Here is a 17,488-nt window from a genome sequence, read left to right as displayed (position 1 = left end):
ATTTTAATTCCAATATGGTAATACAATTTTTTTAACATGCAGATTAATCTTAATTTTTTTTAACGATGGCAAGAATGAAAGACAATTTTTTCCTGAGCTATTGCTTTTAAAGTAAATTTTTAAACTACACAGAGCAGTCATGTGTCCATGAAAGTGAAACATGCTAATCAGTTAACAATAATGGCTAGCAGAGGAGCAGAAGAACCTGAAAAGCCTCCCTCGTCATTTAAATCGCATGTATGGGAGCATTTCTTTCCTGTAACTTTTCTTGTAATAAATGGAAATTATATTTGTCTCCTCCCCCTTTTTGCTGATACGAAAAAAATATCCGATTTGTGACTCAAAAACCGTAATGTGATCCGAACTGTGAGTTTTGTGATCTGTTGCACTACTACCACCAAGAGAACATAAATGCATGTGTCATTTGTCACAATCTCCTAATGAATAGGCGAGTATGCTTCTGTTGTGCCACAGACTGTGCTCCAACTTTTATTTATTACTCAGTAGCTAACCAGAATCTAATGAATTTCAATATCTTAGTTTACAGGTATACAACTAAATTATCTTTACATACCTGGCTGGGAGATGCAAGGCAAGGTAGGAAGAGATACTCCAGGCCAGGTTGACATTGTCCTTCCACTGTTTCTCACTCAGAGTAATGTACTTGGACCTCCAATTAGCAATGCTGGTCTCTACAGACTGTTCTGTAAAGATGGCCAGCTCCTGGGTGGACAGTGGATTGTACCACGTGGTCAGACGCTCAATCTCACTTGCCTGGGTCGAGAAAAGATGGAGAGATTTACCAAGCTGAGCGCACAAAGGGCTTCACTTGAGAAAACGATCTAAAGGCTGGCTCTAAAACAAAATAGTGGTTTACCAGTAAAGCTAGTAGCAGAGTTCTGCGCTTCATGTAGTACTTGTGCAGCTGAGTGCCTCTGTTACTCTTCTTTGATATTCCTACATAAAAAAAAAGAAAAATGGAAAGTAAGGCATAATTACTGGAACAACGTGGCGGTTGGAAAAATAACAGCATCAGCACTTAGGATGTTACAGCAAGAAATGCAGATACAATACAGACAAATATCACAACAATCCTGTCTAGTGCATTAAGTTATTGTTTGCACCTACACATTGTATTTTCTTTAAAATGTAGAAAATGTATAACGAAGAAATTCGTTAAATAAAATAAATGAATAGATATGAATAAATATGTGCTGGGTCGTGTATTTTTGCTGGGACTTGTAGCATTCCTGATGTACACTGCTAGCCTGGACCTCATTGCCTCACATGGAGCATAAGTTTAACACAATTATACAATTACATAAACAGTACAGAGCACTCATACCCGATTTTTTAGAAGTGGTGGACATTCCGCTGGACAGCGGATAGGTGTTGATCCAGCCCTGGGCATTCTGTTGGCGCGTGCCCACTGACATGTCCATGGTGTTCCTGGGGTCAGTCGCAGTCATCACCGACAGGCTGTTCAGAGAAGGGTCCTGATTGTCTGCCAAAGTGAAGCAAAATTTCCTTTAATATATGCAGGTGTATACTTTCTCTGTTTATTTCCATTTCATTATCATTTACAATCGAATAATTTCAACTAACTTTTACCAGTTAAATATCACACAGGTGGATTCCTATTTGTAATTCCAGCACATTCGATCTAACTTTTGCTATCTGAATGGATAATCAGTAATACCTATACAAAAGACTATCAATTTCAAACCATATCAGCTTCCTTAGGTGCATTCTTGTGTCTGGGGTGCAAAACACGGATGGAGGGGTCTTCTAGGGGCTGATGGAGTCTAAAATTATTCCGCTAATTCTAAAAAAAAAAAAAAAAATGGCCATGCATTCTACAAGAGCGTGCTATGTGTGGATGAGAGAATGCCTTCTACAATAGTTAGCAAAGGTGGCACTAGTGGGGGAGATGGGGGTGGGGGCGGAGCCATTTTGTCAATTCGCCAACAAATTGATAAATCGGCGGCCGCGGTGACAAAGTCGTGCATTTTCTGAAGTGCAGGCTTCAAATTTGCATGGTGGCAAATTGGAACTGCGATGGCATGCTCCCAAGGCAGTGCAAGTCAGCACAGGCGGAGCAAGGCAGGCTTACTTAAGATCGATATCGGAGAAGTGCTGGAAACGATTAGTGATCCGAAAATCCCAGCGGATAGGGAGCTTTGAGGGGGATTGGCGCCAGGCTCACCAGGTGGCACGAGCTGGCTAGCGGCTAGGTACTTCTTGTCCGAGAGGATGCTGGCATAGAACTTGATCATGACACTGATGTCCTCCCGGAGACGCTTGTCTCCCTGAGTAGGGAATTTCGATGCCACGCTGAAAATGAAAAGGCATCATTTTTTATAAACCGGTCTTAGTAAAGTTTCAATGATTGCTATACTTTTCACTAAAATTATTAAATCTATAGTTTTTGGGATTAGTGATTAAATCTTTCTCAGGGTTGTGTGGGAATAGAACAAAGTACCTGAAGTAATCAAAGGCAGTGGAGTAGATTTTCTCTCTAAGCACATTGCGGATGGTGGCGTTGCTAACCACATCGGAATGGAGAAGTGAAAGACCGAGTGTCAGCAACCTGCATGCGAAAAAATTGACTAGATGACTTCCAAAAGTGTTACACTGATATATGTTACAAAATTATTTTCTTATTATGTTACACATTTATGGGATATGAAACTGCAAATATCGGAGGGAAAATAAAAGGAACCTGAAGCGAGGTCCAATAGCTGCCACGTGCCGGTTTAGGCTGCTTTTCGAGCCTCCCACAGTAAGAGAGAGAGACCTCTGCAGCAAGCTGCCGAAAATCTCCACCTGGTCCGCACTGCAGTACTTTGCGATTTCAAAGCGCTGGACAAGAAACTGGGGGGAACAGAAATACTTTATTAGCTTTCAATTATTATTTAGTAGCTTTTGAAGGTCAATAAATTATTACTTTTATTTAAAAAATTTAAATAAATAACCGACACTGATCAGCCTGTTCAAAAGTTTACACTCCTCTTGCTCTTTATGTTTCCTTGTGTCTTCTTGAGAATTAATGAATGCTTGCAACTTTTGTAAGAGTTGTGTAATTTTCCATCAGTGTAAAAATATGGACAGTCGCTGTTTGGAAAAGGGGTCAGATACAAGAGATGCCAGAAAACCAAATAATTTGCAGTTCCTGGAGTGCTAAATGCTATTATGAAGATTGGCCAATTATACAATGGACTTATTGCCAAGCAGATGTAAATTTTGTGTTCATTTGTTTACATTTGGATATTATTGTGTCTTGTGAACTAGATGTTAGCGGTACAAAATAAAACATCAAAACGCATCTAAACCCCTTTTATCACCATTTTTTAATTATTAACATTTTGCAGATTCTGAAAGCGTATATAAACTTAGAAAGCATACGTAAGTGTGACACTGAACAATTTTTATAGTTACAATACAAATTGTCCTCAGATATGTGCTTGTATGCCAAGTCGCTGTTACTACTGAAACAATAATGTGTTAGAATGGATGCAGTAAAAATGGGAAAGAAAACACTGAGACATTAGTGCAGGAGACATTATGTCACTGCCACGCTGTTCTAGAAAATGAAGCAACACCTGTTGACCAATCAGGTTTGAGAATTCAAAACACTGAATAAGACAATAATGAGTTGATTAACCTCAATCCAGATGTAATGAGGGATGACGTTCGGGGCACAGGGCTTGGGCTGGCTCTCCTCAGACGCTGCAAGTGGATCAGCTTCCACTGCTGCCTCAGAGAACAGCCCCATCTTCTGCTCCACAGTCATCTGCCAGGCACCTGCCATCTCACGCATAAACTGCAAACAAAGAATACATATTGAAGGGTGAACTGTTTTTACAGGAGAGAAGTTTTTCATTTAAGGTGATTTATTTATATCTTGTTTTTTATGAAAAATGACAGAGAGGTGGGAAAAACTCTGCAGTACCGGGACTTCCACGCCAGTTCTAGCTGCTAGAAGCCATTCCCAGCAGGCTATAGCCGTCTCCATGCCATTCTCAGTAAACATTTTTAAGGGGGACCAGCACAGGTGATGCAGAAGCTGTGGGTCGCAGTCTATAAGTACAAGAACATTAATTCTGTAACAATTCAGTCCACTTTGCCCAACTTCTAAATGGGCAAAATAAATATTGTAAATACAACGTTTAAATTGAATGAAATTTATTCTAGGAAGCAAGTTTTTATGCCTTTAGAGGTAATAAGGAGTGCTGCCATTTTGAACATAGCCTCAGTAAATTCTTCAGGCTGCTGCCTTTCCAGAGCCTCATTAAGCAGCCGGACCATTATCTTGTTCAGGTCTGAGGTACCTTGTGTTGCCTCTAAAAAGTGGATCATCCCTGCTACCTACATGACACAAAGACACACACACACACAGTTTGTTACTACTGTACAATAAGTCCAGTTTCATTAAAAAGACCAGCATATATATCAAGAAATAGGACACACACCTCTCCAGCATAGCGATTCCTAAGGTTCAGCGATGCCATGAAGTTAGAATAATCCTTCTTAACACATGTAGGCCTCTCTGTGAGCTGATTGGTCTGCAGGCAGAGCACATTTATTCACATGACTGCTATTAAACTTGGGCTGAACATAATAACATAATGAATAACAACATAATGAAATGCAGTTGAAATCATCATGTGATTTCTATACTGATTAAGTTTCTACAGCAGCAATTCATGCAATAGTGGTGGCTGTAATTCAAATAGTAGGTTTACATAAATGTACTTGTTTTAATATTATTTTATAAATAGCAAAAAGCTTCAATAACTGGCAAATTGCAGTGGTTTGATAACACTTTAGGATGTGCGATTACTGGAAAATAGTTTCTCCAATGTAAATTAGCATTGCATCGGGTCAAATTTTCATGTGATGTGAAAATGGAAATACACAACCTATGAGGTTTTTCTGTATCAGGACATAATAAAATTAATCTAGTCCTTAGCATGTTTTAAGATTATGTCAGATGAACAATACATGACATATTACACTGTGCCATTCCGCTAATAATAATTATATTAAATATTTAAATATTATATTTATTATTAAATGTATAACCCTTCCTGGGAAATTATAATTTCCGCTAATCAGTTCATTTTAATTTCATTTCATTTCATTAGCAGCATCCCAAGTGTTATACTTTTAATTATAAATATTATTATTATTACTAACAATAATAATGTATAAATCCCAATTCATACAAAGTACTTAACCTTTTGATATGTTACTGTATTCACTGTATTAACCATACATCCATCAGAATCGTGTGTGTGTGTGTGTGTTTGCGTGATTGCTGTCCGTTGTTGAGGACTCACCCCCAAAGATGTGCTCTGTCGGTTGTAGCCTGCAAAGTGCAGGATACTCTCTGTAGCCATAGCAAGGCCTGTGTGCTGACTAAGACCCGAAACCCAGTTCTGGTGCTTGTTTAGGTATTCCTACAGTACATAAAAAACACATTAGGACCAACTGTTAATCAACATCTGCTTATGAGTCTGTGCTCTAAATGACACTTGGGTATACACTACTTTTTGGAAATTATCTTTACAACGTCTTTACAGTATCTTTACAGCATCTACTTTGGTCTTACTTTAGTGAGTAAACTCACCAAACCATAATAAAAACTGTTCTAGATGTCCTGAGTGGCACAAGAGAAAAGCAATTGCCCTATTGTCTGTAGATCATGAGCTCTTCGATGCTTAAAAGTCCAAAGGAGCAACACTCTTGTCTGTGAGCTAATGACAGTTCAGCTGTGATGCAGTATTAGCAGCAGTTCAAAAAGTTGCAGCTGAATTCTTGATAGTCTTCACACCCTGATATCTATTGGATCATAGGAGTGATCTAACGGATGGTGGCAAATGAGCAAAGAACTAATAAAACACAAATGTGTGTTTGTGTGCGTGTGTTACAGTAACGATTCAGGTCCGTTTTAAGGCTGTTGCCTCTTAAGGTTTCTTTCTCATGTTCTATCTTTGTTTTGTCTTTGTTCTATTTTTTCACCTCCGGTGTGCGCTTTTCAGACCTATATCTACACCTCATAGTTCTAACAATCAAATCGCACACAAGAGAAATGAATTAGAGCAGTATTATTCGTTTTGTAGATAACCTCACCTGAAGATGGGATTTAGTGACAGAAGGTGCCCATTTCATGGCTTCCTTTAAAATCTCACCACAGCGTGCCGCAAAGTCTTTCACAATACTCTGCATCAGGGGATTACAGAAATTACATCGATACATTGTGTTGTAATTACAACATTACACAGTACATTACATTGCATTTTAACCACGATTACAATTTTACAGTTCAGCAATAACTTAAAAATTATTAATGATACAGTTTAGATAATGACACTAGAATATATAAACAGATAATTCCCATTAGAATGTTTTCTATTACATGTTATCTACTGCTTAATCATTTAATAACCAGATTTGAGTAACATTTTGAATCAGTTAGATTAAGGAATGTGGTTCATAAGTGAATAACTGTTCATAATAAATAATAGGAAAATCTACAGTCAAAATAAATAAATAGTAAAAAAAAAAAAAAAAAAAAAATAAAAATATGAAAAAATAAAAAAAAGTTTGTTTTTAACTGATTGTTATTTAGCCACAATTATCCAGTAGGTATTACTTTTCTCTCATAAGGGGAACATGTACGTAATCACATAAAATTCAGGGAACTTTGCTGCCTCTGATTCCTACCTCTCTGGCTTCATATGTATCAGGAACAGTGATACGATAAGGAGTATCTGGTATGTCATAATATGGCTGATCTTTGTGAATGTCCTGCAAAATGAATAAATAAATAAAAGTTATAAAGGGATAAAGTGACACCGATATGAAATACAGACACAGAGAACACTCTGACTAGAATTGGCGTGTAAACTCACAGCACTGAGCGAAAGGGAGAGCGTCTGCAAAATGTCCAACATTGTTTTTAAAACACGGCCACTCCACAACAGATGAGGGAAGCTGGAAACAAAATTGTCATATTCAGCAGTAAGAGTAACAGTCATATTCAAACTGGTATTTTTCGTGGACAGTTCGGCTCCTTGAGACAAGTTTGAAAATGTTCACATTTGTGGCATTGACATTCATGGACACCGTGCCGCCGGTTCTCTGACCACTTCTAAAAATGGTGTTATGAAAGGAAAAAAGTGAAAGCATTTAAGAAAGAACAATCAAAAATAGTACTTAAAAATGTTGTCAAAAATTGATGTCAAGCTGGTTGCAAAATCCCAGGTTTCCCTGACAGTCACTGTGAATGAGCGTGGCCTTTAGGCTGTGTTAATACTTCCAAAAAAGCATTGGCCATTTTGCTTTTTGTGCTCATATGCAGCTAAAATGACACAGTGTAACCAAAACAACAATATTACTCCTTTCTAGGTAGTATCAGCTGACTGACTAGCCTAACTCTATCAAACACATGTTCAGTGATAAAACGAAAATAAATATTGGTTACACACTGTGGGGTAATATTAATATTAGGGCTGTCAAAATGAATGTGTTAATGCAAATTCATTTTAACGGCACTAATTTTATTAATCCGCAAATAATGCAGCGTGAATTTTGTTCGACCATTTTTATAAAAGATGCCCTTCTTTACTCAGATATGAAAAGAAAAAAAACTCATTTTGAATCAATAAACATTTGTTTTACTGATGCACCAAAATCCGATATGGTGCACACATCTGGCAAATAAAATGTCCGTGTGGAAACAATGCAAAAGTTCGGTTTGGTGTTTGATGATTTACGTAATTTAAAACACCATAATTACTTTAAAACCTTTACAAGAATATTTTGTCTTCATGCTCTATGTTGAGTATAGTTTGACTAATAATAAACATAACATAAAGCATTTGCATAAAGCATCCATATTTCTCCATGCCCATGTTGATTAGAGTATTAAAAACCTGAAAAGTATTAATTGAAGGTATATTTAGAACAGATAAAAAATATGCGATTAACTTGCCATTAATCTCGTGTTAACTCATGACAATCTTTTTTTTTTTTTTTCGTTACCTTGCGGCTACTGTCCCCTGAATCACATGTATATCAAACACTGACAGCTAAAATTCAATGCCTAGCATAAAAGCAGCTTTAACCATCAACTGCACACTACAGGTGAAATCCATGGAGTGCTTTCAAAGAAGAATTGCATGCTTACGCTTCAGCAAGGGACGAGAGGTATTTGTCAGCCACACGCCTGATCCGTTTGTGGATGTGATTAAAGTTGACCAACAGGAACTGAGCATGTTGTTCCAGCTCCTCTTCATGGGCCTTAGTCTTGGGCTGATGCAGGAAATAAAAGGCGTGAGCGCTCAACACGTTCTTTTATTTCCCCTCCATTCAAACTGCAGAATTTTAGGGCCTACCTTGTCTGCCATCATTTGAAGGAAGACATCAAAGACCTTTTCACCAACCCCAATTACACACTGCATCATTCCTGAGAAAGAAGAGGGAAATAAAAAAAGCATATGATGGATTTCATATAACCACATTGTTTAGTTGCTATGCACAAGTAGTGACCATTTACCAGATTTGTCTTTCTGGATGGCTCGATCTTCAAAATAACGAAACATAACCTGAAAACGGTCTGAATCCAGAGAGCGCAGCATTCTGTAGATAGGAAAATTGTATTATAAAGCATTTTCATTTCAAAGTCTGGGCCTCTATTGTGAAAGAAATCTGGATGTTGTTAAGTTTCTTTAAGTATTACAATGTAATATTACATTCACTTATATCACAAAGTGTTGATTACATTTCTGTTTTAGCAATTAAATATAAACCTATAAATTACTGCAGGCTATATTACACTATATGGACAAATAAATATGTGGTTCTTTCCCCAAACTGTTGTATTTGATGTCTTTGCATGCAGTAGCATAAAAATTTCTCTTCACTTAAAAAAGGAGACCTGATTCCTATTCCAGAAAGAAAATGTCCATGTGCAAAAAGCATGCTCCATGGTTTACATGGGTTGTAGTGGAAAATCTCGAATGGCCTTTAATAAATCTGAACATAATGAACACCTCTGGGATGAATCTGAATACTGACTGCACCTGAGGCCTCCTCACAATACATAAGTACCTGACTTTACTAACACCCTTGTGCTAAATTAGAACAAATCTCAACATCCACATTCCAAAATCTAGAGGAACATCTTTCCAGAAGAGTGGAGGTGATTATAAAAATCAAATGGGTACTAAATGTAAAATTGGACATATGAATCCTATAATCAGGTGTCTAAAATCTTGTGTCTTTATAATGTTGCTTGTTTCTAACAAAGCATAAAAAAATCACAACATTCGACTATGTTCACTAGTAAAACACTGATGTTTAAGAGATATGAAAGAATTCAATATGTGCCGTGACAGAAAAAAATTAACAGTGGGCTAGTAACAGTAACCCTGAACCAAAGCACACAGTCATTGATTATTTTTCCATTCTTCTTTTTCTAACAGCCCTCAATCATGTTTGATTCATTCCTCACAAAATATAGAGCATATCTTGCTGAAGTACTTTACCTCATATATTCCAGCCGGTACACTGAAAGCAAGTAGGTAGACATGGCAAAGTCCAGCTTATTAATAAGAGCAGCTACTTCAGGTGAAGGATCCAGTAAGTTAATGATGGTGCTTCGCAAATCGTTCAACTCAGCCTACAAAACAGCAAAATCACAGTCAGTGCATCTTATTAAAATACAGATCTGTACAATACTTTGCTGTATATATCTTGATCCTACACTTGCTCTTCAGATATACCTCTACTAAAAGTCGGGAAAAATCTTAAATGTCATTACTAAATCACATGCTCCTAATTAAGTTCCAAAAGATTCCACAATTGATTTGAATCAAACATACTGGAGTAACTGTGTCGTTCTTCAAAGCCGAGTTGTACTGCAGTTCTGAGCGCAGAGGTTCTCCACTAGGAAACGTCAGCAAGGGGGATTTAGTGGCAATTTCACACACACCCTCGTACCATTCCTCTGGCCATAAACCTGAAACCATCATCATGAAATGAGTGCACAGAAAACTGCAAGACACTCTCTTGTTTAGTAGTTTGATTTACTATTTGTACACTAGGATAACACAGCCATAACTACAACTCACCTGAGCCCTCCACGGCAAAGCCCATGACAACCGAATAGAGCCAAAAATCTCGGAAAAGCTTCTGCAGCCTGGGCTTAGCCTCCTTTATCGGCGGTAAACGTCTGGTCAGCTGGAAATGAAATAAAGCAAATTCATTTTGCTCTTATAGTCCATGACAGTCTTTGATACACAATGCACAGGGGAGTGAAAAAATTGTATGTCATTATGCACATAATTGGCTTTCACACTTGTTTTAGATAAGGAATTAATCTCATACCACTGCGATGACTGGAATGAGCACTCCTAAGTTACCAGCACTGCTTGAAGCCTAAGAGAAAAAAAACAATTTAAATGCTAAGTACAAAAGCTCGTAAAAATTTTATGTTTCAAATCACTATCGCTTTCCATGTTGCTTACTAATTCATTATGGACTTTTAAATAAGTAAGGGCTTCTACTCCTACATTATAATCCTACTACATTATAGTGTGTTAACTCTTTAATGTAAGTACAACGGGTCCATAACCTGCAGCAAATCCACTTATGCTGGTAATAATGAGAACTAAATTAATAAAACTAGCTAAACGTAGACGTAACACCAGAATATGCACACTCTTTAACTAATACCTTGTTTATGCACCTTTTGTTTTTATAACAGCATGAAGTCTTTTTTGTGTATGAGTCTATTAGCATGGTACATCTTTACTTGGCAATATTTGCCCACTCTTCTTTGCAAAAACGCTCAAAATCGGTCAGAATGCGAGGGCATCTCCTGTGCACAGTCCTCCTGAGTTCCAGCGAAAGAAAAACAGCCCCGAAGCATGATGCTAAAAAGTTCAACCTTTTTTCATCAGACCATAACACATTTTTCCACATGCTTTTGGAAGACTTCAAATGTGTTCTTTTGTTAAATTTAGCCAGGCTTGGATGTTTTTCTTCGTAAGAAAAGGCTTCGGTTTTGCCACCCTACCCCATAGCCCAGACATATGAAGAATACAGGAGGTTGTTTTCACATGTACTACATAGCTAGTAGTTTCTGCAGCTTCTTTAATGTTGCTGTAAGGCTCTTGGCAGCCCCCCTGAGCAGTTTTCTTTTCGTTTTTTTATCAATTTATACATTTTGGATGGACATGAAATTCTTGGTAATGTTACTGTTGCATCATGTCATGTCACTGTGTTCCCTTTCGTACCCTTCTCCTAACTTATACCTTTGAACAATGTAAACTCTTTCATGCTTTGGAAGCTCTCTGGGAGCCATGACTTTTGCTGTAAGATGCGACTAAGTAAAAGTCAGGAAAAGCCTATATACAGTATAGGCTAACTGACCGGTAACACCCTGAAAGTGAGTTACAATGTCCAGGGTCATACAAAGGTTTTACAAAATGGGTTCCACTCCGAACAGACCTCTCAAGGGTCAATCAAAGACGTCCTTGTGCTGTGTGTCAGGTGCAGAATCTGGCTTCAAACAGACACAAGTGCTGCCAGCACTGCTTAAGAGGTTGTTGAAATGGAAAGTCTGCTTGTCAGTGCTCAGACCATACAGCGCACGTTGCAACAAGTCAGTTTTCATGCCCGTTGTCCCAGAAGGAAGCCTTTTTTGAAGCTGGTTCACAAAAAAGCCTGCAAACAGTTTGCTAAAGAAAAAGTCCATGCCCAGGATGATTAAGGCAGTGCTAGATAACAATGGAGCTCACACAAAATATTGACACTTTGGACACAGTTTTGACATGTTCATTAAGTGTGTACTCACTTTTTTGGTAGTTATTTAGACAATAATGGGAGTATGCTGAGTTAATTTTATATATATACACATATATATATATATATATACACACACACACATACACTCACTGGCCACTTTATTAGGTACACCTGTACAACTGCGCGTTACTGCAAATTTCTAATCAGCCAATCACATGGCAGCAACTCAATGCATTTAGGCATGTAGACATGGTCAAGACGATCTGCTGCAGTTCAAACCGAGCGTCAGAATGGGGAAGAAAGGTGATTTAAGTGACTTTGAACGTGGCATGGTTGTTGGTGCCAGACGGGCTGGTCTGAGTATTTCAGAAACTGCTGATCTACTGGGATTTTCACGCACAACCATCTCTAGGGTTTACAGAGAATGGTCCGAAAAAGAGAAAATATCCAGTGAGCGGCAGTTCTGTGGGCGCAAATGCCTTGTTGATGCCAGAGGTCAGAGAAAACGGGCAGACTGGTTCGAGCTGATAGAAAGGCAACAGTAACTCAAATAACCACTCGTTACAACCGAGGTGTGCGGAAGAGCATCTCTGAACGCACAACACGTGGACTCTGAGGCGGATGGGCTACAGCAGCAGAAGACTACACCGGGTGCCACTCCTGACAGCTAAGAACAGGAAACTGAGGCTACAATTCGCACAGGCTCACCAAAATTGGACAATAGAAGATTGGAAAAACGTTGCCTTGTCTAATGAGTCTCGATTTCTGCTGCGACATTCGGATGGTAGGGTCAGAATTTGGCGTCAACAACATGAAAGCATGGATCCATCCTGCCTTGTATCAACGGTTCAGGCTGGTGGTGGTGGTGTAATGGTGTGGGGGATATTTTCTTGGCACACTTTGGGCCCATTAGTACCAATTGAGCATCGTGTCAACGCCACAGCCTACCTGAGTATTGTTGCTGACCATGTCCATCCCTTTATGACCACAGTGTACCTATCTTCTGATGGCTACTTCCAGCAGGATAACGCGCCATGTCATAAAGCGCGAATCATCTCAGACTGGTTTCTTGAACATGACAATGAGTTCACTGTACTCAAATGGCCTCCACAGTCACCAGATCTCAATCCAATAGAGCACCTTTGGGATATGGTGGAACGGGAGATTTGCATCATGGATGTGCAGCCGACAAATCTGCAGCAACTGCGTGATGCTATCATGTCAATATGGACCAAAATCTCTGAGGAATGTTTCCATTACCTTGTTGAATCTATGCCACGAAGGATTAAGGCAGTTCTGAGGGCAAAAGAGGGCCCAACCAGTACTAGTAAAGTGTACCTAATAAAGTGGCCGGTGAGTGTGTGTGTGTGTGTGTGTGTGTGTGTGTGTGTGTGTGAGTGTATTTTATATATATATATATATATATATATATATATATATATATATATATATATATATATATATATATATATATGCCTGACTTTTAAAAATTGTAGGTGTGTATACCTTAAGTGCTGGGCCTTTCTCACTGGCTCTCTCACTAGCACGCTTGCCCTCTAGGCCCAACTGAACGAACAGCTCCAGCAGGTTTACCAGTAACTCGTCCACCTTCTGATCAGCCTGCAGGTTTGCTGCGATGTTCGCCAGAGCATTAATCACAGCCAGGGAGCAATGCCTGCAAACACGCAACAAAAAAGTGACATCACAGTTTAAAAATTAGGTTATTGCTATCAGGGGAAAAATGAACTATTATTAACTATTATTAAACCCTCTGTTCTAAAGAGTTCAGAAAGTCTAAACACAACCCATATTGGGAGGACGTCATTAAAATGTTGTGTTGTAAAAAACAATTATCTTATGATTGGCAATGCCTTCAAGCTGAGATTGTCTTGCAGAGACAGGAATGTAACAATACAGGATAAATGGGAAACTTTATTTCATTATGTTAAAGTTTCAGGGTTAGCCATATTCTACAGCAGATCCCAGAATGCAATGAGGTTAATAAAGGAACGCCACATTAATCAAAACCCACTCTTCGATACATCATCAATAAACATAGATAGACAAATGTCTGTGGACACCTGACCACAAGAATTCTATGTGTGAAGATGTTCCTTTAGAATTTGGAGTGTGCTTGTGGAGATTTTTGCTAATTCAGCCATAAGCGTTTTAGTAAAACCAGGTAAAGATGTAGGGTGAGGAGGCCTGGGGTGCAGTCAGCATTCCAATTCATTCAAAAAGGTGTTCAACAAACCATATATTCAAAGAGATGACTTTGTGCAAAGGGACAATGCCATGCTGGTACAGGATTGTGCTCCTAGTTCAACTCTAGGAAAAATGTTATGCTATTGGATCCAAAGCCATCCTATACAATTATGTGCCTCCAACGCTCCAAAAGTCAGGTGTCCAAATTCTCTTGTCCACATGGAGCAAATTGTATCTGGTATACAATGTCCAATTAAATACATTTTTATTTATATAGCAATTTTAACTCATGACATTTTCTCAAAGCAGCTTTACAGAGATAAAGCAGCTATAAAGTTGTATAAAAGACTGTATTAGTTCCTATAGGTTTGTTCCTAACAATTGCAAGTTTATCCCTAATGAGCAAGCCAGAGGCAACTGAAGCGAGGAAAAAAAATCCCTTAGATGAAATGAGGAAGAAACCTTTAGAGGAACCAGACTCAAAACAGAAACCGTCCTCATCTGAGTGGCACTGGATGTCTGAATGTTCATTTCAGTTCCATCATTGTGGAGGTGTATTGTTCAGTGACTGGAGCTTCACTATGACCCTTCATTCTTAGCTAATTGCATCGTGGATTGCAGGATTTTATTTATTGTCTGTACTTGTTCCTGTATAACAATGATAATTACATTTATTTCAGCAACTACTACTGATTTCCTTAATATCCTGTATTGATGTAGATCCATAAGATAAGATACACTTTATTCATCCCACAGTGGGGAAATCTTTGCAGTGATTGCCATAATTAGCAAATTTATGTGAAGAAGTTATTTCGTGGTGTATATCGTGTAAAATCCCAAATTGTATGTATGATGTGCACTGCTGAATGTCAGAAGGTGATGTGTAATTACCTGTATCCATGATCCTTGTAGTCTTTGGTGGAATACACCATCGAGCTGGCTTTCACACTTATTTGCTGAAACAAGTTCCAGACTTCCTGGTATATGTATTGCTAAAACACAGTCAATAATTAATTACTAAACAATTTTCAAATAGCTTCAGTAAGCAGCAGACAATATTTGGGTATTTAATTAAAATTAATATTATTAGTAACTGCACATATACAGTACAGTGCATAAGCATTCACCACAATAACTTTATTCACATTTGCAGAGTTACAAGCTGATGTAGAAATGTGATGTCATGAATCTACAAAAAATAACCAATATTACAGGAGCATGGAGTTTCAACAAACACTGCATAAATATTAACTCACATTGCTGTGAGACTCCCTAAATAAATTGTCTCCAGGTACCATTACTATTAGCTGAATAGACTGAAACTGTGTGTGAAAATCGCAATATAAATTCGCCTGTTCCAAAAAAGCCCAAATGTTGGTTAGCTCAACTAAGAAGAAAAGTTTTGCCTTAAACACCCAGTGCAAAAAAATGCTTATTTTTATAAAGAACATATTTTTACCTAGTGGTTTTAAATCATAATGCTGCTGCTTTATAAAAATAAAACAAAAATCTGTTAAAACCCACATTGCCAGTGATGACCATGCAGCCCAGTTGGTCAATGATCAGCACATCGAGCTGTGAAGGTGGCTGACAGAACTTCTGCTGAAGGATCTGCAGGATGGGTTCCATCACACGTGGTGTGTCCCTCAATGCCACTGCAATGTGGCCCAATGCTCGGATGGTGTGATCTGGAATAAGATGAGCATCCCTAGAAAAGAAGTAGTAGCATTCCAGTGACGCTGCTTTCAAATGTAAAGGAACAGCTGATTTATTAAAAAATAAAATAAATAAACATAGAATGATGTTTTTCAGCTCCTGAGGGGTTAAGTGAATAGCCATACTTGTCGTTTTCCTGGGAGATGTAAAGACGGTTGGACAAACTGGCCAGAAACGCCTCCACAATGACAGAGTCCATAGTTAGTCCTGCTTTCAAGCACCTAAATGGAAAATAAATGAGATACAAGCTAAAGGAACAAAACAACCTGGAAAACTGCTGCATTGTAGTGCATTATAAATCACATTAATTATCAATTTATACAATACAATAATTTACTAAATGGGGGAAAAAATTAAATATGAATAATTTTTACTCCACATCCTGTAAATCTGAACATTTTCCACTATACATTCACTACAGCATGACGTAAAAAAATCATTTTTATCATCCACTTACCTGCAGATGTTGTCTATGGAGATATCTCGTAGCTGCTCGTACATGGACGGCTGGCTTCTCTTACTTGCATGGGCACTGAAGGTGGACTGGGAATGCTCGTTTGTCACATGGATCTTAATCTCACCAGTCCCTTTTTTTCAGAATGGAGGAAAGTGAGTCATTTTAAGTGTCCTCATGTATGTGATATAAATTGGTGGTTGTGAAAAAAACAAAAACAAATTTCTCCCAAAAATAATATAAAAATTGTGGTCTCACCACTGGAATACTGGCTGTGGTACTTATAGAGCTTGACCAGAACAGGAGACGGCACCACCAGAAAGTCTCTCAAAGACATAGTAACAGAGTGCGCCACCACCGGGAAGCGCTCACACAGCCTCCCAAGACCCTAGAAAAACACAGCATCAATAGAACAGCAATAACAGTGATAATTATTCGTATCACTTTCGAGTAATCTATATAGATTTTATCAATTTCTTTTCCTTATAGTAACACCCTTCTTAAAGTATAATTTTTCTTATATTACAACCTCACAAATGTTTTCACTGTGCACAAATGTAGCATTTACATAGAAATGGACAGAAACCCCACTATAGTGGTCACTTTGATCTGTTTCTGTTTACTATCACCATAAAAACGAAGACGATTTTGAATTAAAGTCTGGCTCAGGTCTTCGGTACCAACCTGCAGGCAGCAGATCAGCAGAGGCATGTGTGCGATGATGACCTTACTGGACGTCTTTGACTGCAACTTCTCAGACAACTTGGTGCAAAGATTCTCAGCACCTACCAGGAAGTAAAATAGACCCAAATTAACTTCATTTATTGTTAAGGAGAGACTTGCAGGGTTTACCGACCAGCATAACCTTACTGCATAAGGTTAAAGTAAATGAGCAGACGAGTGCCCCCCAGGGAGAAGCCACTGGATATATCGTTGTGCATGAACTCTTGCAAAGATATTGCCAAAACTAAATTTTTCTGTCCAGAACTCATCCAAAGGTCTTTTTGGGTAAGAAGCCAGTTAACCAAAGACAGTTATGAAAACAATTAATCTGTCCAAAGATACTTAAAAGATGCTATTGTTAGTCAATTGTGACTTCCTAACATTGTGAATCAACATCACAGCAGAATAATCATAAGCCTGAACACTTCTGATTGTCATGGTGAAGTTGGAATAAATGCAGTTTCTCCCTTTTCACTTGTGGAATAAGCAGGTTTTTAAAAGATGAAGCGTTACCTGGGTTAGTTATAATAAAAAAACAGGGATGACTTCAAATAGCACAATGCATCATCCCTG

At 38.3% G+C, this 17,488-nt stretch overlaps 1 protein-coding gene across 1 annotated transcript in view; it reads right to left on the bottom strand.

The window, feature by feature from the left end:
- pi4kaa (phosphatidylinositol 4-kinase, catalytic, alpha a) overlaps nt 1–17,488 on the bottom strand; it is a 46,402-nt gene that overhangs the window by 13,670 nt on the left and 15,244 nt on the right. Inside the window, 28 exon segments of the mRNA XM_046860992.1 lie at nt 575–774; nt 878–957; nt 1,346–1,504; nt 2,207–2,334; nt 2,483–2,590; nt 2,723–2,874; nt 3,665–3,823; nt 3,953–4,080; nt 4,212–4,368; nt 4,473–4,565; nt 5,343–5,462; nt 6,136–6,225; nt 6,730–6,813; nt 6,918–6,999; nt 8,195–8,319; nt 8,403–8,473; nt 8,564–8,646; nt 9,555–9,688; nt 9,891–10,027; nt 10,140–10,248; nt 10,396–10,446; nt 13,324–13,492; nt 14,914–15,014; nt 15,547–15,730; nt 15,864–15,959; nt 16,196–16,325; nt 16,451–16,580; nt 16,877–16,977. Coding sequence (XP_046716948.1) covers nt 575–774; nt 878–957; nt 1,346–1,504; nt 2,207–2,334; nt 2,483–2,590; nt 2,723–2,874; nt 3,665–3,823; nt 3,953–4,080; nt 4,212–4,368; nt 4,473–4,565; nt 5,343–5,462; nt 6,136–6,225; nt 6,730–6,813; nt 6,918–6,999; nt 8,195–8,319; nt 8,403–8,473; nt 8,564–8,646; nt 9,555–9,688; nt 9,891–10,027; nt 10,140–10,248; nt 10,396–10,446; nt 13,324–13,492; nt 14,914–15,014; nt 15,547–15,730; nt 15,864–15,959; nt 16,196–16,325; nt 16,451–16,580; nt 16,877–16,977 — 3,361 coding nt within the window.

The sequence above is a fragment of the Silurus meridionalis genome, chromosome 11 (assembly GCF_014805685.1).
Source record: "Silurus meridionalis isolate SWU-2019-XX chromosome 11, ASM1480568v1, whole genome shotgun sequence".
Classification (NCBI taxonomy): Eukaryota; Metazoa; Chordata; class Actinopteri; order Siluriformes; family Siluridae; genus Silurus; species Silurus meridionalis.
This window is presented reverse-complemented; position numbering and strand designations above follow the sequence as displayed.